General features: G+C 36.8%; 1 protein-coding gene across 5 annotated transcripts in view; it reads left to right on the top strand.

Moving 5' to 3' along the window:
- The first annotated feature begins 426 nt into the window (after positions 1 to 426).
- Positions 427 to 23,213, top strand: part of DIAPH2 (diaphanous related formin 2) — a 153,090-nt gene continuing 130,303 nt past the window's right edge. Inside the window, exons 1-5 of one of the 5 annotated variants that reach the window (XM_085230900.1) lie at positions 427 to 764; positions 13,643 to 13,675; positions 15,956 to 16,132; positions 17,216 to 17,320; positions 21,351 to 21,371. In XM_085230900.1, the coding sequence (XP_085087026.1) occupies positions 645 to 764; positions 13,643 to 13,675; positions 15,956 to 16,132; positions 17,216 to 17,320; positions 21,351 to 21,371 (456 nt within the window). In that variant the 5' untranslated portion in view covers positions 427 to 644. Of the gene's footprint in view, positions 765 to 1,030; positions 1,209 to 6,690; positions 6,903 to 13,642; positions 13,676 to 15,955; positions 16,133 to 17,215; positions 17,321 to 21,350; positions 21,372 to 23,213 lie in introns of those variants that run through there. The other 4 variants (XM_085230902.1, XM_085230901.1, XM_085230903.1 and 1 more) reach the window with 4 other exon arrangements.

Genomic DNA, 23,213 nt, shown 5'->3' with positions numbered 1-23,213 from the left:
CAGTTTATTTTGATATTACGAACAACGAATGTAGGTAGAAAGCTCAGACTTTGGGGACTGGACTTGCCAAAGGTGAGAGGTAAAAAAGGCTTTTATTTGTGGTAATTCAATTTTAGCCAACATACTCGCAAAACAAAACGCAAAGGAACATATTTCAGTCAAAAACGAAAAACCCTGTGTGCAGCATTGATATTCCACACATGAGATGCAGACCTTCCCTGCTCCCAGCATTCTGAGGAAAAAACTAAGCCAAGTACCTTCACAATAACCCCATTCTACTCACTAGCCCTGTACCCATCAGCTTTTCTCACTCTCATATCTTTCCAACTGGAGTTCCTGCTCACAGACCGCACCCCTACGACGCCATTTCCTGGCAAAGCTCGGCTGTCCTTTCCGGTTTCCCGCCCTCAGTTCCTGCGCACTACGTAAGCGCATGCGCAATAGCGGTTATCTGTCTGCGCGCATGCCTAGAGACGCTCAGCGTCTTAGGCGGTTGATTGGGAGTAGGCGTCTCGAGTACCACCAGGAACTGCTTTAGCCGCGACGGGGAGACGCCCCGTTGTGGGTGCCGACTCTATGGGACCGTGAGGATACAGCCCTGACGAAAAAAAAGGCCTTGTGCCAAGCGCGGAGCCGCCGGAAGGATGGAAGATCAGGCAGCTCCGGGCTCTGGGGGCGGCGACGAGCCCCCGGGCCCTAGCAAGATGAACGCGAAACGGAGCGGGCGCTCCTCGGAAGAGGAGACCCGGAATAAGACGAAGTTGGTGAGTGAGCGTGGGGGTGGGGGAAGCCTGGGATGGAGGGGCACGCGGTCGGGCTGGGGGGCTGTTGTTTTTTCTTTTTTTTTTTTTTTTTTTTTTTAGGAAGGGTTTAATAGTTATCTATGATGGTTTTGGGGTACTCCTTGTTCTTGGGCCGGTGGTAATGGGAGGAAACGTGTGGGGGTGCGCGGTGCTCGGAAGCGCCGGCTGGAAGGAGGGGCGCGGCGCCGGGCCGGGCGGCTGCGGCACCTGTTGCTGTAACCTGGGCCGAGCGGCTCGGCGGTGTGCCGTGCGGGAAGCGGGGAGCTGCGATGCGAGCGGTGTGCTTCGCGAGTGAGCTCCTGAGTTAGTGCGAAAATAGCGTAAAGCGTTACGTGCGTGTCAGGGAGATAAGGAGGCGTGTGTGTGAAGATGCTGGAGTTTTTCTGGTTTCTTTGTAAGGAGCAGGTAAACTTTTGATTGCACGAGTCCTCCTTAGGCCTCTGCTGTTTGTTAATTACAACTGCTTTTTTTAAGCAGTGTATTTCTTACAAACGTGCATAGGTACATTTCAAAACCAACAGTCCTGTAACTCAAATTATAAATGGAGGAGCAGCATGAGAGGTTGGTTATATCACTGTTTACTTTGCTTACTCCAGTTACTTATGTTTATTTGGTTTAACTTTGAGCGAATTTGTTTTTACCCTTATCTTCAGACTGCCTTTCCAGAGGAGCAGCGGAGGGGTTAATTAAAACTTGACTGAGTCTTCACATTGATTAGAGCATGGGTTACAAAGTTTTGGTGTAACTTGTGCAAGCCTTTTCACAGGTAATAGTAAAACTAGGTTAATATTTATTTGCTCTCACCTTGGATTCTTCTCATTAAGAATAATGCAAAGGAGCCTTGGGCTGATCAGCTGAAAACCCATTTTTCTTAATGAAAGCTAACTTGAAATGCACATGGGGAAGATGTTTAATTCATATTGTATGGGGCATCACAAATGCACTGAAAGCAACAATTGTTTAAAGGGAAGACAAAATGCTGAATAACTTGAACTTTGCTTGTATTGAAGGCAACCATGTATATATTAACACAGCATAAACAAATACTGTGGTTTATTTTGTTTTCTGGTGCTATTGGAAACAAACTCTCACTTCCGTGCACAGGATACATAGTAACAAAGTTCTTATGTTTAAAGTAACTAGCAAAGCTGCTTGTAGATGCTTCGGAGGGAAGATTTTACAAAGTATTCTTATTTGTAGTTTTTGGATGCAGGAGACTCCTTTAATCTGAGGCAAAAATTTGGACAGAAATCTTCTGTTGCAGAGGAAAGGGCTTTGTCCTAATTGAAATCCAAAATTTTATAAACTTGTGTGAGATGAGCTCAAAACTGGATTGAGCAGGCCAGCTATTTCTATTGCATGCTCTCATCAGTTATTCAGTCAGTAGGGTTGAATTTTTTTGCTACTCTTAATGGGAGAAATATATCCCGTTAGTACTTCGGTTTGTATGCAGACATGCTTTCGGTTTTTGATGAGATAATTACATGCTAGCAGCAACATGAATGTGAATGGTGGTACCTTGCTTGAACTCAGGGCAGATCTGTCTTTCAGAAGGTCAAGTGACTTGCTTATGATGGTATAATTGGGTGGATGTATTGACTAGGGGAGGAGATGTCTTATTTTGGGCGTGATGTATGCAAACTCTGGATAAAGCTATAATGAAGTGGGATGTACCTTTGAGGAAGGATAAGGATGGAATTAAAGTGTACTTGAAGTTGAGGCAATGTGAGCAGACAGATTTATTACTTAATGGTATCAGTTTATAAGGGAAGAACAAGACGAACCAGGGAAAGGCATCATTCATTATATTGAAGAATAATCTTTTATAATTTTTGCATTTTTAAATATTGAATAAGGAATTGATTCTGCTGAGGCTAGCAATTTCTTTTGGCTATTGGAGAGCTATCTTGCATGTACTTATCTTTACTGTGCAAATAAGAGGGGTAGTTGAGACTTCTGTAAGAAAATCCATGCTGCTTGTACAAGTTTGAAATTGTCACTGAGTTTGTAAATGAAACATAAATTTTGGTATGGAAATTTCCTTGGTTCACAGCTTGTAATTTACAAACAGTAAATTTGTTCAGTAGAGTTACATAGATCAATCAGCCTGTAGGTTGTTGGTTAATGTTTGGAACTGTGTGATGTACTTAGAGAGGTGTGCCTCTTTTCAATAATCTCAAATATCAAGTGGCATGCTGAAGGGGACTTTGTGGGACAGGGTATGTAGCTACATATAACACAGATTTATTTTCAGTGTCTGGCATCAGGCCTTTGGAAAAAGGATGAGGGGGAATGATTTTTATGTGGAATGTCAAAGTTCAACAAGGCCAGGTATAAATTCTTGCACATGTGGGTTGGGGCACAAATACAGAGTGTGTGGAGAATGGATTGAGATTAGCTCTGAGGAGAAAGGTTTGGGGATGAAAAGCTCAGTGTGAGCCAGCAGCAGCGTGTGCTTGCAGCCTGGAAAGCCAACTGTATCTTGAGGGTGACTGCATTAAAGGAAACATGGGCAGCAAGTTGAGGCAGGTAAATCTTATTCCTTTAGTAGAGGCCACAAGAATGCTCAGAGAGCTGGAGCACTTCTGTGGAGGCAGGTGGAGAGAGTGGGGGTTGTTCAGCCCCAGAAAAGGCTTTGGGGAGAACTTTCAGTATCTGAAGAGGACTTGCAGGAAAGCTAGAGTGGGACCCTTTATCAGGGTATTGATATGAGAAGGGGTAATGTCTTTAACTGAAATAGGAATGGTTCAGATTTGACATTAGGAAGGAATTGTTTACTCAGGGTGGTGAGGCACTGACGCAGGCTGCCCAGAGAAGCTTTGGATCCATGGAACTGTTCAAGGCCAGGTTCAGAGGAGCTTTGGGTAACCAGATCTAGTGAGAGCTGACCTTTCCTATGGCAGGGGATTAGAAATAGGTGATCATTAAGGTCCCTTCCATCCCAAACAGTTCTATGATACAATTTTCTGTAAGACAGCTAAGTTGATGCATACTCTCACATACAATCAAAGTTGAGCTGCATTAGAATTCCTAACTCTTTTTTTTTTTCTGATTTGGGTTATTTTGAGAGTAATGTAAGTCTAATATAATCTTTTGAACTTGACAGAATTGCAGAGTGAGAATTTAGCTCCAGATTTTGAACTAGTAGTGTGTGTGAATTGGAGTAATTTTTATGAAAATTTCATGTTCCAGGCAACATCACTACTGGAAGGGCTCTGGTTTAATGTTGTTTTCACATCATTTTGTGCTAATGCAAGGACTGGAGGTGGGAATGAGTGCCACTATTTTTGTTTATAATGGAATGGGCAGGAAAAAATGAAATTGTTTTAACAAACAATCATCTGATCTCATGCCAGCCCTGAGCATGGGCTAGCATGAGACAACAGCGAACAGCTACATATTTAGCTTGGTTTGGCAACAGGCTTGTTTTGCCTGTATAGCAGGCATACTCTTAAACTAGTGGAAACAGACTAAATTAAGTCAGAGAAATTGCTGAGACTTCTGGGTTTTAGTCCTTAACTTGGATATTGTTTGCTGCGTCTGACACTAAAGTATGTAGTAACACTAAAAGAAATATTTAGGTTTTTTTTGGCTGCATGCTTGTAAGTGTTGGTTCTGTTTGGATGTGGTTGTCAGAGTTTAGCTGAACCCAAATATTTTTCAAGTCTTTTCAAGACTTTTCAAATCTTTATACATGAGGAGCTGAAACCAGGCTTTTTACAGAAGTTCATATGATAAGAATGGGAGGCAGTGGAAAAGTGAAACAGGAGCAATTCTGACTGGGTATTAGGGGAAAAAATGACTTCAAAGGTGATTAAGCTTTGGAACTGGTTGATCAGAGGTACTATGTATCTTAGTCATTGGAAGTGTTTGAGACCTGGAAACCTGGACAAAGCTTCTAGCAGCCTGGTTTGTATTCTGTGTTGACTCAGCTTTTTGAGCAGGAGTTAGGGCTAGACACCTGAGATATTTTCAGATGTCTGTGATGATATGAATCAGTGCTTGAAAAGACGTCGTTAGAACAGGATGTGTGATGTTTCCTGACTATCTGAATGCTGCCTAGCTAGAAGTTCACATGGTTAATATTTTTTGTCCAAGTCAAGGTTTTGTAGTATATCCTGTTGATTTTTCTATTAGCATAAATAGAAATATTTCTGTGCATGTAGTGGCTAGTGCCACGCTGAAAGCATGCTTCATTACTCCAAGTTAATTTCATCTTTGTGAGGTAGTTGATCAGTGATTAAAAACTGCACTTAGCAACAACCTTAGTTTTCACAAAGGACAGTGATATGAGTATGGCGCTGTCTTTAAAAGTAGGTTGAGAGAAAGAGCTTGTAAAATGGGGTAAAAAATGTTGGGGGTAGGAGAGAGATTACTTAGTTGGAATGCAAGTAAATGCGATGATGTGGATTTGATGATTCATCCCACAAGGGGCAACTCATACTTGAGTTTAAAAACGGAAATTGTTTATGCTTCATTCTGAAGCATTTTAAACTCTCTGAGCTCTGAAGTCAATCAAAAACTGAGAATCCAAGAATCTGATTAATATGCCATCAACTAATGTCCAACAGTGGAATAAGGGCTTTTATCAGTTAGCTTATATACAGAAGTAAACTGACTGTGCTTGCCTGATAGGTTTCTCAACTATGCTGCTCCACCCCTGTTTGGGCAGGAATGCTTTAAGTGAACTGTCAGTAGTCTTGAGCACTCAGTGTTTTACAGAACCTACATCTCATGACCTTGTTTAACTCAGGCTGTTGGGTCTCACTCTTCTGTGAGGAGAGAATGTTTTTTACAGATGACTCCTTTAGATGTTTGTATTCTGCATGTGTGAGCTATGAGTCAGGTTAAGCAGATTTTGGCAAATGAATAAAATACGTTGTTTGAGATAGCAGTGTGTCTCAGTAAAATCAGTGAATGCCTCAAAGGATTCTTGCTTCACGCAACTGAAATTACAGTGCAACCATTACTGAAGGGTGTTATTGATGTCTTAAGAAAACTCACTTATTGCAGGAAAGGATACTGATTTGGCAGTAATTCTAATGTGGTGGAGCAGGACATAGTGCTGACTAGCTTTAGCTTTTAATGTGAGTTGATATTGACACTGTTTAAATGAGGTGATAGAGTGATAAGACTATCTGCTTGTGGTAATTGAACTTCCTGAACTACTACTTGTAAGACAAAACTGTAGAGATATTCTGGATGATACAGGAAGCTTTGCAAACAAAGCAGATTCCACAGAGGCAATGTGGAAGATATTTACAGAGAACTGGCAGTATGCATATCAAATAGAGGTGTTTTCTAGGCTTTAGAGGACAAACTTTTGTTTGTATGTTACAAATACCCTGTAAAACGTTAATGATTGTTGATGACTCAGGAGAAGGAAAAGATTAAAACTAATTAATTATCTTGTGGGCTACAAGGAGTCTTCATGGTTTCTTTAATTAATTGCAATTCTTTAGAAGTAAACAGAAATGGCTAATAAAATTCCTGTGATTCTTTAATTGCTACCCATACCTGGGGACAAAATAGAAGATGTCTGTTGCTGCGGAAGCTACTGTTGATTTCAGTTGGTTGTTCATCAGTTTACTTTTTTAACTTTAAAACCACAAGAAATTAGGAAATGACTAAAATGCCTATTTTTTTCATAGCTTTTACAACATGTGCATCCTGGTTATTCTTTTATAATTTAATAACTATTTTGGAGGAAATAAGCTCACCACAACAACTTCTCGAAATGGGAGAGCAGGTAATATTTAGAGAAGGTTAACAGTTGGAAGTCTTTCCTTGTTGTCTGTTTCACTTTTATGAAGTTGCAGGTAGACAAAGCTAATTTGGATGAACTTCAAATTGCATATTATTTTTTTTGTATCAAACTGAAATTTTCCTTATGAATGAAATAGGTTTTTTTTTTTTTTTCCAATGGTATTGATAGAGAGACCATCCCTAGAGCTCCTGCTCTCCTGCGTAACTTTCTAATAGTAAATAAACTAAATCTTGCTGGACTAAAGTAGTGATAAGTTTGTAAAGCTTTGCAGCTGATAATCCATTTTATGGAGGAAAAGGGTGACAAATGCTGAAGCAGTTGCTTATTTTTTGGTAAGTGTCCTGAATTGAATATGTAGCCAACATTTGTGATTTTAAATATATTGCATACTGCTAGGCTTAAAATGTTAAAGATAGCCTTAAAAATAGTTCTTAAAAGACAGAAGAGGAGGCTGTCAGCTTTTCTTGGGCAGCAGTGTTGGTCTAGTCTGCATGCCCACCACAATGCTGTCATGAGTTTTGTGTGGCAATAGGGACTAATGAGATCAAGAGACAGATCCAGTAAAAAAAATCTCATTTATTTCCTTTCTTCTTTGATTGTTTACTAGAACTCCTAAGTTCATTTGTTTCCACTATTAGATATGATTGTGACTGCTTGTCAGCCATCTAGTGATAACTATTTAATTGGGCATGGAGTGAAAGCAGGATATTAAATATAAGCAGATCTGAAATGAATTTACAATAGCAATTACATGATGTTGTAATACACATCTTGATATAATCCACAAACTCATGTGATTTGTATAAAGGGAGAAATACCTTGAAAGTTTATTTCATGAACGAGCGAGCCCACCTGGAAAACAGTGTAGGATTTGATAGAGCCACAAGAAGTGTTGGGCCCAACTGGGTGTGGTAACATTTGGCATTATGGTGCAGTGCATGCTGTAATATTACCACACCTTTCCTGTTGCATGAAACGGAGGTGTTCCTACTACTTACTAATATGCAAATGTTCTTTTTGTGTAAACGAGACACTTTTTTTTGGCTTCAGATGATTTTGCAGGAGAGTGAGAGAACAGAAAGTTTGGGATAATGCTTATTACAAATGGCATCCTTCCTTGGAAGATTCACTGCTTGGTCCTTTCATCAGTGCTCAGTGATTGGAGACAAGATGGTGTTGGAGAAAGTAGTAGGTCTCCTGAGTCTGTGTCTTTCAGAACAATTAAGTGTGCTTAAACTTGTTCTGAAGATGTAGAATGTAAGTGTAAAATCTCACTAGCTGATTTAAAAAAAAAAAAAAAAAAAAAAAAAAGAATCCTGCCTTCTGTTCCTCAGGGTGATTTTTTTTTTTTTCCTTCAACAATTGTACTTCTACTCCTGTCCTGATTGCAGAGGAAATGCGAAGTTGTCTCTCTACAATAACAAAAAACAACCAAGTAACATACTTAATTCTCCTTTTTATATGAGAATAAATGTGAGAGGATTTGAGGAAAGTGGACTGTCAAAGCAGCGTTGTCTCTTAGTCTAGAACAAATTTCTAAATAAAATTACTAAATTTGAAACAGTAGAGAATTAGCACTTGGAGGCATACAAGCAATGGAGCAGCAGTTGTAATTTTGTTCTGTAGGCCAATGGGGTTACAATAAATGTGCGGGTGGGTATAGGTTGAGCCTTGAAGGCTCATTCTTTCCTGTTTCTTTCTTCAGGGTTTAGCTAGTTAATTGCTAATCACTTTGTAAATGCAATCTCACACAGGACAAACCACATCATAATGAATATTTAGGCATAAAAATGAGAAGAAATGACCAGAGACTTTAAATATTTCCAGTGATACCTCTTGATGACACCTCTGTGCCACAGCTTGTTGGTTACACATTTACAACTGACTGTGTACATTTCAGGGGTGATTGTGAAAGAGAAAAATAAGTACTTTGCTCAGGAGAAATATTAGGTGTAGAGTCTTTCAGTTAGCATTATGGCGAGAGCTAATGATGCTTATTAGAATATTGACATTCAAAGATGTCTGTGGTTTTTGTTCCTCACAAAGCTATGTTCATGAGGAAAAAAAGCAAGCACTAATACAATGTGAGGTTCGCTGGATATGTGTAGTTACCTGTATAATATAGTTTTCTGCTTTTGTTACATTTTGGTTCTTCAGATTGTGCTGTGATTTACTTTCATTTCTGTAGGATTTAAGTAACTTCTAAAATAACTGTGGCTTCATAATAGATCTGTGCTGGAATATTTGCATTCGATTATGTGTGAGGAGATGAAAATTTGATAGATATTAATAGTTCAGACAGTTACATGCAGCGTTCCAGTTGTGTTAGAATAGGTAAGTATTTGCATAAGAAAGAGCATATTGAACTGCAATGGTTGTCAGCAGTGTAAATGCAGAAAATCATCGAATCCTATTTCTTAATGTATTTGAATTGCAGAGCTAGGCATATGTATTGATGCCACATGTATTTAGTTTTTGGGCCATGTATCCAAATACCATTGCATTTATAGTAGACCTAAATAACTTCATGTTAAAATCTAATAATTTTGATACTGCATACTTGAATGGTTTTTCTTGAAGAACAATGTTTATGGGGGAAAAAAAGAAATTGAGGTAGTTGAGTGTCAGTTACATTTCATCTCTTCCTCCTAAGCTTCATTTATTAAAGACTTGGTACGTTAGAAGTGCATTCAAATAATTTCAAAAATTCTTTCAGATGCATATACAACTTTCTGTACCTGTATTTTGTGCTTGGTGGAGGGGAAAAAAGAGGAATTCCAGACAGAATTTATTAGAGAGTTGTCTGTTGAAATTGCTGTTGTGTTGGTATTGTGCAGGATAACTTGTCAGTATCAGCATATTCTTTTTATTGCCCTAGATTTAGGTTTGGAAGAAAATTTATTTCCTTTTTTTTTTTTTTTTTTTTTCCCTACAAGAGCAGACTGAAATCACTTGATCACTTAGTCATTGAATCAACTTCTGGGACTGCATTACAAGTGAATGCAGTGTAGCACTAAAGGTACTAGTGTGGTAGATGGATTGTTTGAATGCTGATGGGACTGGCAGTGTATTTGTTGATTTTTTTATTTTTTTTTTTCCTGCTGGCAGTGCCTGCCAGTACCATATTAGGTTCTGCTAGCTACTTGTTTTTCAAAAATACAACTGTTTGACTTCTGAACTCTATTTTTTTTTATTTTTATTTTTTAGCTTAGGGAGCGTTTTTTTTTAAAAGGCAGAGTTATTGTGAGGCACATTTGAAGTAACGTTCTGGAACACTTGTTTTGGTATAATTTTTCCAGAATAATTCTTGACTTATTAAGTTCAGACTTGATCTCAATTTGATGCTTGCATACAAGCTATTGATTAAGCTTTTTCATTTCAGTGTAGCAAAGATATTTTGATAGATAGCAATACTTGATCTGCATCAAATTGTCTCTACATATTCCTTTTTCTGTGGCCTATTCTGTGTGCAAGGAGCTGTTCTGTTTAAGTACGTCATGGAGCATCTCAGACTGTGTAAAAGCTATTATAAAGCTAAGGAGTTTGGCCAATTCAGTGTAGCAAAAATAAGTTGCCACCTTATATCTACTTTTAAGAACTGGGGGTAATTTTTTTTTTTTTATTGTGAGGTTGAACTTCACTCTCACTCAAGAGTTTTTACCCTTTTCAATGGATGCAGCTCTTTTAACTACAACTATATGCTTTGAACCTTGGATTGATCCTTTGTTGAATGTTAGATTTTTCTTTTAAGATGAGCAGTGCGTGGTAAACTTTAAAAATGAGAGTTCTTTTTAAGTTATGGAGTTACTTTGGTTTGAGAAAATTCTCTAGTACTTATGCACAAATTTGGGTTGTTCATTCCTGCGTGCTTGTTTTCCAATTGGCAGTGCCCAAAAGTATAGCCTAGTAAAAGTGGTGGGCTCAGTTTGTATGTACTTTGTGTCTTGCAGAGAGAGTTTTTTAACTGCAGGTGCTTGTAGCTCTGGAACACCTCTTGCTCTTGTAGGTAGAACAGATAGTGAAGTAAATGTCACGGTCTACTTGAAATTTCCTTTGTTACTATTTGAGGAGAGGGCTAAAACGGTAAAAAATAGCTGGGAGAGAATTTATTTAATTAACAATAGAGCAGAAGACACATGGTAAGTTGCAAAAGTTGACAGTGCCCATGCAGTGAAGGATTCAATGAAATATTGGGGAGTTTCTTAAAAATGAAGTACTTTTATTTTGGTAAACTTTAAGAAGGGGAGGGTATGCATATTTGTTTTTATTATTTAGAAGTTAAACTACCAAAATACTACAGAACCCAACCAGCAAAATCAAAGCCTTCAAAGGAACTACTAGCACTATTTGATCTCTTCATGAATAAGTTGTTGGTAAAGTCACTTTTTTTTTCTCCCATTAGTAATAAACTTGATATAATGCAAAAAACTTGGACAAATGCTGTAGCAATGGAGTCTGGCTTTTCCTCAAAGAATAGAAATTGTAGGTCCAGAAATACCAGCGCATGTGGACTACAGTGCAGTAGGAGTCAGAGCACTGCTTAAACTGAATTTACAGCTGCTGTGATATACACAAGGGCTTTCTCCTCCTTTTCCCATTCTTTCCTGTTTATAGCAGCTTCCTGGGCAAGTTCTTTGTCCTATGGGCAAGAAGGAAATGAAGCAGGATGTGAACAGAGAGGAATTACATTGTACATAGTAATGAGGAAGCCAGTAGCATCATTTGACTTTGGTACAGTTGGGAATTCTTGTTTAAAAAGGAGCAGGAATTCAGGATTCCAGGTGCTTGTAATGGACTGTGAGGAATGTGAAGTGTTGTTAAAGGAGGAAGTAAGCAAGAAGAGTTGTATTATCATAATGCTGTAATGTTGTATGTGCTTAAATTACCCATTAACAGTTACATACTATTAATTTTTTTACCATGAATTTGTGAAACAGTTGTTTTTAACCGTTAACTGATGGGATTACTGCTTATCTCAAGTTATTCAGGAATTAGCTTGAATCTCAGAACACTGTAAACTAACCTTAATGGACTTGGGAAGCCTATCTTATGTGCCCAGGCTTTTTCTGAAGTTCAAATATGAATGCATAGGTTAGGAATTAAAAAGGTCAGAGTTAAATAGTAATCAGTTTATAGATGGAAACTTCATCAAAACATACTGCTGTAGTTCCACCTCTATTATTTGGGAATGGCTCTACTGTGCTGTAAATAAATTGGACAATGAAAGTGCAACTGTTCATGAAAGTCAGAATGTCATTTTTAAGGGCCAGTGTACAATATGATTACTATGCCTCAGTTTTCTCTTCCCTCCTATTTGAGATCAGTGCTGAGGCAGTCAGTGCTCCAACTCAATGTTTTAAGCTTTCTACCCCTCTGCTGTATTAGTCACAAAGCTTGGTGACCTCTGACTTTCACATGGAACTTGTCTGTCGTCTTTTCCTGGTATTGCTCACTTCTGAATGGTCAGTCTCCTCTTGGATGTGGGAAGAAAGTACAGTAATTGATGTCTTCAGCAAGCTGGGAAAGGATTAATCTCCTGTCATCTTGTAGTGCTGTGGCTGTTTATAGGTGGCTGAAAGAATGATGCTGGAGGACTGACTGAGGTTTTCACTGAGGTGAAAACTGTGATACATTAAACTTCCTCTTGGGGAGGAAAAATTTTGGTTTCTGTTCTTACATGAGATCAAAAGCCGTAGTTAAAAGACAGTGTGATTTCATTGTTAGTGTAAGAGACTGTCAATCTGTGTCAGTGCAAATCTGCAGGCACATAACTGCTTTGCCTCTGCCTCCAGCTAGTATCACTTGCACCTGTTAAATGTGGTGCTTATCTTGAGTAGCTACAGGCAGCACTGTAGCTTGTGTATTGCAAGGAGTTTGGAGAAGTGCGCTGGAGATGTCTGGGGGGGAAAAAGGGTGTGAGGCATCTTGCTTTCATATTCAGTATTTTGCCCAGAGGAGTTTGAGTGACAGATGCAGTATAAATGTAGAGATGGAATAGATTATCCTGCTGGAAGTTCTGGGAGGATTGACAGTGCTTAAATGAAAGATGGAAAAAGGTATTTTTGGTAGAAGTGACAGTTGAAACATACTCTGAGTTCCAGAACTTATTGCTTACATAGCTGTCTCTGAAATCACGGTTGGTTATTTTTCCTCTTGATCTTCTTGCTGAATAATCTTAACTTTAGAAAGTCTGATCAGACTAAGGATATCTTAGTTTTAATTTTAATATTGGAGTATTTTACTTCTGACTCATACTAAATTTACGCATTGATACTATGTAAGAGATGTAGCTGGAAGGAACATATTTGAGATTGACTTTAGCATCTGGAGTAGTAAGAGAAAAATATTCTAGCAGTGTGTCCAGAGTCTGACTGGGAAGGAGTAGTGTTTTGTTGTTGTTGTTGTTGTTGTTTTTTTTTTTTAAGCACTCCATATGCTTCTGTGTTCTTGATAAGTGACCAAAACCATTTCTATAACACACCAGTGTTTTAGCTTTGACTAATTAGTGCTTTTGCAGTGTCAAGGATCTTTTTCTCATTTCTTACGACTTCCCAGGCAGTAAGCTGGGGATGGGTGGGAGGCTGAGAGGGGACACAGCCAGAACAGCTAACCTGCACTCACCAAGGAAACATTCCATGCTTCTTATATCATACTCAGCCATAAAACTGGTTGGGAGTTTTGCTGCAGTAGTTCTTGCTTAGAGTCTGTCTGGGTATTGGTCTGAAGGTGGTGAGTTGCATCATTTGTATCTGTTGGGGTTTTATTTTATTTTTGTTTGTTTTCCTTCACTCATTAAACTGTCTTTAAATCAACTCATGAGTTTTGTTTTACTTCTGGCCGTGTAACACTGATTCTGTTGGGGTGGAAATGAGTGGGCCCTGCATGCCAGCCAGGGTCAATCCACTGGTGAGAATACATCTGAATGCTTATTTTTCATCAAAGTTTTTAAGAGTGAACCTGTTGTTCCTCCTTCCTACGTTTTCAATGTTAAAATACATGAAATATAGACTTCTTTATTCTAAAACAGTAGGTAATTTTTTTCTTTTATTTGTGTGTGTTTTTGTTTTGATAGAATATCCAAATAAAAACTTTGGCAGATGATGTGGTAAGGTCTTTGGAACGTCTTAATTTGCAATGATAACTCACACTGCATGCTGTCTTACTCCAAATGTTGTGGACAATATAACACGTTCTTATAAGGATATAAAGCATTACATTTTAGAAAATTGAGTTACTGTACTTCAGTGCCTTCATTTGTAACAACTTGAGAAATAATTGAAGAAGCTTCTCCAAATTGGTATCATTGAGCATATTCAAAATATTTTGGTAATACTATGGATGTGTTGAAATGGTTGGTGTCATTTCCTTTTGCCTTCTTTTCAGTGGCAGAGATCTACAGCGATTCTTCAAAATTAGCCAAACGATCCAAATGGAATTACTTTGGCTAATGAAAATGCATTACAAACACCAACTTTGTATTTAGAAGCATTAAGTTGGTAATTTTGAATACTTCCATATGCTTGATATTATTTCATTATTTCGAAATTAGATTGTAGTAAAATTACCAACTTCTGTTTTCTCTATACGGTACTTAAACCATGCTGGCCATTCAGTTATATTTAGCCATATCACTTATCTGTGAGGTTCTTTTGTCTTTGAAGTGGTCTTACATTGCAGTCCAATTAAACAAATTTATTGTTAATGAAACGGATCACATTACAATGAAAAGTGATCTTAAATGACTTTTTGACTGCTGAAAGGGCATTTATTAAAGAGGAGGAGGAATAGAACTGCATTTAATGTTTGTTGGTTAATTTGGGTCTTGTCATTCCAGCATTATGTAATATCTTGTGGCCTTTTCAGTAGGATATGCTCTAATCTCAATTTCCAAGATCCGTAAGTAAACTATTATAAGATAAAATTGTGCTTAGAGTATATTTGTTGTCTTTTTAAAGGCTATTATAATATCCTTTTAAGTAATGTGTTTCTGTCCACAAATTTAAGACTTATTAGAAGGAGGGAGGAGAAAAAAAATCCACAAACAAACATAACTCCCTAAGAGTTCAGGGGGCTGGCAGCTTATCTAGGGATACTCACTGTTCACAAATTTAAAATAAAAAAGACATCTAAAATCTCAAAACACACACAGAAAAACAAACAAACAAACACCCCAAACAAGCAGAAACAAAAAACTACTGTAGTAGAATGAAAGAGGAAAAAATAAACAATTACTGTAGCTTGTATTCCAAAGTACTTACTCAAAATTCTCCAATTCAGAATAATCTAAAATTAATCCAGATTTCCTCCAAATTAAATACTACTTTGAATTTCTTGTGTCTACAGATATTCTATAATTTCAGACAACATAAATTTTATGTCTTGATAGATATTGTGATAAATGCTATGAACAATACTGGTAACTCTATATAAGCTGCTGTTACATGAAAGCACATCTTAATAGGCTGTTCCATGCCTAGAACAAATATGCTAGTATTTGTTGATGGAAACAGTTAATTTACCAAATCTTATGTAGACCTAACATTCCCATTGTACATGTATGTATGTTCATGCATATATGTTTACCTATTTACTTAGCTTCTGTCTATTACAGCAGTTTTACTGAAATAATTTCTAACGCTTTATCCATCTCTGTTTAGAGTAGAGAGAGATCTTAAATAATGCAGTGACAATTGGCCTTGTAAGGAAGGTGTGCTTCTCGATTGTTTCCGATATTAACAAATTAACTGGATAAGCATGCTTAATAAAAATAAAAAATAAGGGAAGGGGGTTGGGTGTATGGTGTATAACAAGTCAGTCTTAACCAGTGTCATTCTATGGTATGCTTTTACTAATGTCTCTCACACGTATTTAACTATGAATGGCTGCTTCTATGTGAGTAATATGTTACATTGCTTTTGAAAATTGCCTATTAGTTTCAGGAATCAGTGCTCATAAGCACTACAAGGAATTGTGAAATAGCATTAATTCCTCTTCAAACTTTATCTTACGTCAGCAGGATTGTTTTTATAAGTCTGATAAACTTGTGAATACTTTCTTCCCAGCACTAGCTTTTTCAGTTGTCCTCCGAAGCTTTAGAGTTCTAGAGGTGAGGTAACACTGGACATGACCTTTGTGGTTCCATATTTTCTCACTTCTAAGGATAGTTAGGGAGTAAAAGATCAACTCAAGATTTTGGAATTTGACATAGGTAGTACATTTTTGAAGCTGTGAGTAATAGTCATATGCCATTTGCTTAAGTTGTTTGAGTTTTACCTCTGCTGCTGAAATTATTTAAAAATGTGTGTATTACTACCATGTAACAGAGTGAATATCTCTGCTTTATATCTGTTGATCTCTGCTTATTTTCAAATGGATATCTTTACAGCGTGACAGAATAACGAGCTTCAGGAAATCAACAGTGAGAAAAGAGAAACCGTTAATTCAGCACCATGTTGACACACAACCTACTATTAGTGAAATTCCACTCGCCCAGGCGCTTCTGGATGAACGGTGCATGAACTTATCTGAAAAGGAGGTTATGGATCTCTTTGAAAAGATGATGGTAAGATGTTTTATGAGTGTGTTTTTGAGTTTATTACATAGTTGTAACTTCAAAATGTTGATTTGGAAGTACTGGCACATAAACAATTGAGTGACTTGGAATACCCACGTAATTTAAACATAAAGAATACCAGCAACTTCTTTAGAGGAAGCTAAAGAAAGAGCCAGAAATAAAATTAAAAAACAAACTGTTGCTATTGGTTATTCCATTAAGATAACTGATAGATATCCAATCATTAACTCCAATCGTTAGACATTACTGTCGAGAGCTGGTTTTTAATAAATTGATTATTAAGTAGAAACACACTGTTAGGGGGAGATATAGGTTAGATATTATGAAGAAATTCTTTACTCTGAGGAGTAAAAAAGGAGTGAGGCACTGATACAGGCTGCCCAAAAAAGTGGATGCTCCCTCCCTGGAGGTGTTAAAGGCCAGGCTGGATGGGCATGGACAACCTGATCTGGGGGGGGGGGAAGGGGGGAGGGAACCAGTCCTTGGCAGGCTTAAGAATTGCATGGGCTTTAAGATCTCTGAAAACCTGAGTTATTCTATGGTACTATCTATGATTTATGCGAATTTTATTTATCTAGTAGGTTGCTGCGTTTTTAGTTGTCTTTAGGGTTCTTTTAAATATGTTACATGGAACACTTTCACGTCTACCCTTGTTGCAAGTTAGTAGTCTCTATAATCTCAGCCTCCTGGTTAGATATAGCAGGGGTGTTGTCGGTGTTAATAAGTTATTTATTTTTATAAGAAACAACGGGAATGTGGTAGGCTTATTGAATACTTGTGTTCAATATTCTAGTTTAATTTTTGAGCCAAATTTCGTTAATGGCAACTGCTGCTAATGCAGTCATGATTTTGGCTAACTCTTGAGAACACCAGATGCTTGAAGGAACAGAATTAGTTGAGAAAATCAGGTAGATCAGAATTAAACAGATTGAAATACGGATATGCTTGAAGAAGTCACTTCTGTTTAAAAATGAGCAGTTTAAATAGGAAAAGGAGTATAAAAGTAGGAAAAAAACCCACCACCAACAAAAAGAAATTAAAATCCTGGTGTCATATGGTATTTCTCTACAGGAGGACATGAATCTTAATGAAGAACGGAAAGCTCCTCTAAGAGAGAAGGATTTATCCACGAAACGTGAGATGGTTGTCCAGTACATTTCTGCCACTGCTAAATCCGTAAGTAGTTCTCTCTCCAGGACAGGTGGAACTAATAACTTCAATTTTTTTGTCTAGATTTACGTTCTAAGAAAGGGGAGGCTGCAGAAAATCTCTACTGTCTGCAGCTGCGTTTACAACTCTGTCTGCAACATTTGCATTTTGTTTTCTGAGCAGTGTGAAAACTAAATGCTGTTCTGTAAACCACAAGAAATTGCAAATCTACTCATCTAGAGTAGTGGATAGGTAGTATTTTTGTGCAATTGGTTATATGAATCTTTTGGAATGAAAAGGACTTGGAAAGGGCAGCATGACTTCATAGTTTCAGTAATGACATCTGTACAGTTTTCAGTGGTAAAGAGTAAAAATATTGAAAGGATTTAAAATGAAAATAAAATCAGTATTTTAGCTTAATTTGAATATATTGAGTAGTGTGACTGGCTTGGAGATGGTACTAAATATTCTGCTAAGAAATATCTTGAAGATACATTATGTTGTTCCTTTAGTGAAAAGATTGTTGTAAAGTACAACTTGAAAATGTTTTTGACTAGAAAACTATATATTCAGACCTTCTACTTGTGTTGGTGATTCTATATGAAGAATTTTTGAAGTTGATTTAGTTCAGGGTAATGAAAATGTATGGCTCAACATTTGCTGGGATGAAGAGACATAATTTCAAATATTGCAGAGCTGCAGTTTATTTTCTGCAATAGTGGGAATATTACCACTAAATAGATATAAAATGAAACTGTAAATGCCTTTTCTCTGCTTAAAAAATTGACTATGGCAAATATTGTTATTTTTACATAATAAAAGAATGTATCACAAAACTACACGGATGTTTTATGAAACACAAATGCAAATAGATGTTTTGATTTCACTACAAATTGCCTGCACCCTGATTTGTGCCTCTATTTGCTGTATATAAAACTTTTAAAGAAGCTCGTACTGAATTCTAAGGAATTGAATAAATTTCAGTATTGCTACAGTTTATCTGCACTGGGAGCAACTGGTAGAGGAGAGGAGAGTAGCTTTTCATATTCAAGGAGCAGTAGTATCATCACGTGATGAGATCTGTTGTCGGTGTATTTCTTGATTTAGATAAATATGTATGGTTTTATTTAGAAATTAGAATAATATATCATTCTTTTTTTTAACTCTTAGCCTTTTATTGCAATAATATCTTACTAGAAATTAAGCCTGTTAAGTAGACTAATTCTTCAGATTCCTAATAACTGCAGCACTTCTACGTAGCTGAGTCTCCTTTCAAGGAACAGATTATATTAAATATCTGCTTCTTGATTAAATGAGCTTTTAGCTTTTAGAATCAACTGGGTGGAGTTAAATTTCCAGAAAAAAAAATCAAAACTAAAATCTAATGCAATTGTTAAACCTAATTGCTTTGCATGAAAGAATATGAAGTTATCATTTGCAAAAGTTTTTCTTCATATTATCTATGCTTCTGGCAGTGGTGATCTCCCTGCATGTAATTATTTTAAACAAAATCAGAAGTCTTTTACTTTGACATGTGACTAATCAACTGCTTCAAGCATTGTATTGCTAAACATACAAGTTGAAAACTATTCATGCTTATGGAGTAAATCTTTAGAATATTTTCAATTAATGTAGTTTGCCTACACTTTCTCTGAGGACTATTGCTTGTGTTGTAACGTTTTGTCTTGATTTGCTAATCAGTGTTATTTCTCAAATTTTTCTTAATTAAACAAGAGTATTTTTGTTGAAGCACTATTAATTTTCATAATGGAAGTGCCTGCAGTTCTTTCCCAAAACTAGTTAGGAGATGGTGCTCTCTTGTTTGTAATAGTATTGGAATGTAGACCCTGGATTACTATGATACAATAGTAGAGTAAGAAAAGCATGGCTACCATTGCATGCCTAGCTGCTGAAAGTTTTAACAGTCTACATTATTACCATCATGTGAGCTGCAGCATGGGGGAAGGTAACAGAATTGAGAACACATTAGCTCACTGATGATTGAAGTGGAAGGGGAAGAGAGGAGACAACCCATCAAACTAAAAATCCCAAATACATGAACATATGCTTTAATCTTAAGCCAGCTCCAGTGTGAATGTTTTATAGATATGCAAGATATTTTTTCTAATAGAAAAAGGGCTTGTATCTGGCTTTATACGCTCCTTGCAATTGAATCACAGCATTTGAATGAAGTATTTAAAGTAGTTCGGAGACACGAATGACAATTTTTGTCAGTTCATACCCTAAAAATAGCTAATTGAATTACAACTCAAATGTGAAAAATATTGATTGGCATCTTACAATAATGCAAAGCTTTGTTTTCATTTTTAACTACATCTTCTGTTTAGTTAAACTGTTATGCTTAGTTGAATTCAAGCCCTAACCAGTTTATACCGCATCTTGATTTGGCAAACTTTAATTTTCCTCAGACCACCTTCAGCTTTGTCCTCTGTGAAATAAAAAATGATATTTCTTAATTTTTCCTCCTTTCTTTGGTCACAGATAACTACATTTTTCATCTTTTCTGTACTGAAGATACTTTGCCTTTTTCTTCTGCTTAGAGCTCATGGTTTGTGAAGCACACTGGACAATTGACGTGGCTTTTCCAGTTCCATTCCATGTTTGTTTTAGTTAAAGCTTGTGAGCTCTCCATTCATCTGAAATATGATTCTCATTTACTCCTGTTGTCTTAACCAAACTTAAAAGTCAGTGCTTCATATCCTTTGCCTTGTATGCCATCTGTAGCACATTCACCATGCTTTTCTGAAACACTCTGCTGTCCTCAGAGTTCTGAGTAAGAAAGAAACTTGATTTCTCCCATGGATGAAAAAGGCTTTCCTTTTCCTTGGAGGACAGAGGAAACAGGGAAGCTAATAGGCTGGATCCTTTGATGTCAAGTACTTAATCTGTGGTTGTGATTTCTTCTATCGTTTGAAAATTGTACATGGGAAATGGTGAAGGCTCAGAATTCTGTTTCAGAACTGAACTTATTGACGTCTTGTGTGGTATTGAATGAGTTGAACGTTGATGAGAGAATTCTGTAAATTAGGAAGAAAGATTTCCTGTCTGGTGATAACAGTTCATCTTGTGCTTCTGGAGGAAGCTTCATCAGCACGAGGAGAAAAGAGGTGATTGTGAAAGACTTGCAAGGACTGTCTTCTGAAAGGGTTCCTAAATGAGTAGTGGAAAATACAAGTAGAAAATGAAGCAGGTAGAGGCTGAACAGATACCATCAAATTCAGATCCTAGCAAGTAGCCGACGAAAAGACCTACAGTGTTTTCCATAGTGCTAGATTTTACAGGAACATGGTCATTTGCACAAAGTTTTAGAACAGGGCCAACGTGTGCTGATTTTCTGCCAAGTGTTGAGTCTGTGTGAAGTCAACTTCTTGTTCATGAATATGCAGAAATGCTGTTTGGTGAAAAAGAGAAAATGTCAGTTTGTAAATCACTGGTTAATTATCCATGTAATTAAAAGTATCCATACTGAGCATTTGAGGAAAAAAGCTGCATGTATTTTTCTGAAATACAAGTTAGATTTATATAACTGTAGGCTGTTTTTGATTGTGAAAACTTAATTAAACTCAATGACATCATCTAAGTAGTTCAAAAGTAGCATTGTAAGTGAAGTGTTGTATGTACAAGGAAGTCAGCATGACTTTGTTTTTTCTATTGCTTTCTTGGTGTCATATGTAAAATATCTGACCTGTTCATTTGAACAATATGGCATATCTCTTAATCTCTCAAGATGTTGATGTTAAGCTAGGTATTTAGCTATTTGTTTATAAATGTGTAAAATACTGATGATTCATCAGTGGAACATAATTTCAAATCACTTTTCCTACAGAAGAACTACTGTTTTCCTGTTGAGGAACTGTAACTCTTAAACATTTTGATTAAAAAAAAAAAAAATAGTGTACTAATAAGTAATAAGTAAGCACTGAAAAAGAAATTGTGTGATGCTACATCCTACTAAGTACTTTGCTGTGTTTATTTATGTATTATTATTATTATCTTTTTCACACAATAACTTCTCTTGGCTGACCACTGCATGCAGATAGTCGGAAGTAAAGTTCCGGTGAGTATAAACATGACAGTTTTGTTTCCTTCTTACGTTTTGATTGTTCGAGGGTTAGAATAATCTGGACTTCTGTCATGAATTTAAAAGTTTAATTGGCATTAGTGCATCCTTCTGTCATCAAAATAATTATCAACTACCAAAATCAGATTTGCTTCACCATTATAAATTCATTTATGGCACTTAGAAGGATCCTTTTTAAGTTTTTAAGGATCTGTTTCCAGAGACTTGAAACTGAAAACTCATGTTGTTCATCATGAGCAACAAATACAACTTAGCCTTACCTTGCTTGTTATTGAGGGCAGTCAGTGGAAATTTTAAGTTAGTTGTTGGCATATTTCAATCTGTTTAGATGTGGATTTTTGTGATGTTCTAGTTGTTAGCAGTCACGGGTGGTTGTGAAAATGTCAGCTGCTGGGTATCAGTGTAAATAGGATTAACATAGAGGATAAGTAGTTTAAGATGAGATCACTTGCAGTGTAGCTTTTCTCCTAACAGGTTCTCTGTTACATTTTATATTAAGCAATTGTTGAATTTAGTAAGGTTTAGTTTTCTTAAACAAGAACTTGATATTTCATTTACAGGATAAATCCAGGAAAAAGGATACAAAAAACTTTCTGGGTATGATTACATTTTAATTGATCCCTGAGAATAGAAACAAAGATTTTTATTTTTAATTGTAGCCAAAGCAAGCTTTTCAAGTGTAGCAAGGTTTTGTACTTAGATTGTATTCAATGCTTCTGTTTTATAGTTAACAGGAAAAGACCCCAAAAAACTGAACAGCCTCTGAAAGAAAACTGCCTAATAGTTACCTCAGAATTTTTTATTACTCTCCAACCAGTTTCAAGTAATTCATGCTCCCATGTCATTTCCTTAAAACACGAAGAGATGGGAAGAGCTTTTTGTGAAGAAATTTAATGAAGGAAAATGGTTAATGAAGTATAGAGTATAGGAGGATGTTTTCATTTTCATGTCTGTTCTTGTTCTTTGTCAGACCTCAAATTAATAGTCATGCACTGAAAGCATGTTTTTGCACAAATAATTTGCAAAATAGAAAATAACAAATGCACCTCTTAGTGTATGGCTTCTGTATCTTATTGTTTAAATAATGCATAATGCATGTATCTTGTGCATCTTCTCAGCATGGCTTTGTTTTGTTTGTTTTTTATTGGATTAATCTGCTGGAAGCTGAGTGCCTCTATGAGCATTAATGTTGTACTCTCAGAACTAGATTGATAACATTAAAAAATAACAGCTGTTATTTTTAACATACTGTTATTACTTAGTTTAACTTACTGTTCTGTAAGGGCCTCCAGGCATACAGAGCCTCCTGGGTGACAGACAGCTACCTTGTTTGCTTCATTTTTTTTTTTTGTGTATGTCACATACAGTTATTTTCCTGAAGATTTACAGTTCTTATGTCTAGGAATGAGAACTTTGGACTGTTGATAGTATTACTGTTGCAGAGATTGCAGTAGTAATTCTCTGCAACTGCTAGACTTGCAGAGGAAGAGGTTTGCCTGTTTTGTAGAGAATGCAGAAGTTTAACTTAAGCTTAACTAGGGACATTACATGCTGCTGCCACTTCCCATTTTAGCTGACTGTTTAGCTACCTTTCTTGTCTTTTCAGGATGATGATAATTCCATTGAAATGGCAGCTGCAAATATTTTTGTCTGTGAGCTTAATCTGGATGTTAAGATGTAGAGTTACATTGTTGGTGCTGTTTGTAATGGGTTTTTGTGTTTCTCTACGATATGAGAGATGAAGTGGTTATGCACGAGGTGAAGTCTCTGTTTCTAATAGAGATGCAGTAGAGATTGCAATGTTTACTCATGCTTGAA

Source organism: Meleagris gallopavo, chromosome 9 (assembly GCF_905368555.1).
Source record: "Meleagris gallopavo chromosome 9, MGAL_WU_HG_1.1, whole genome shotgun sequence".
NCBI classification, from domain to species: Eukaryota; Metazoa; Chordata; class Aves; order Galliformes; family Phasianidae; genus Meleagris; species Meleagris gallopavo.
Note: the sequence above shows the minus strand (reverse complement) of the source record. Positions and strands in the feature narration are given on the sequence as shown.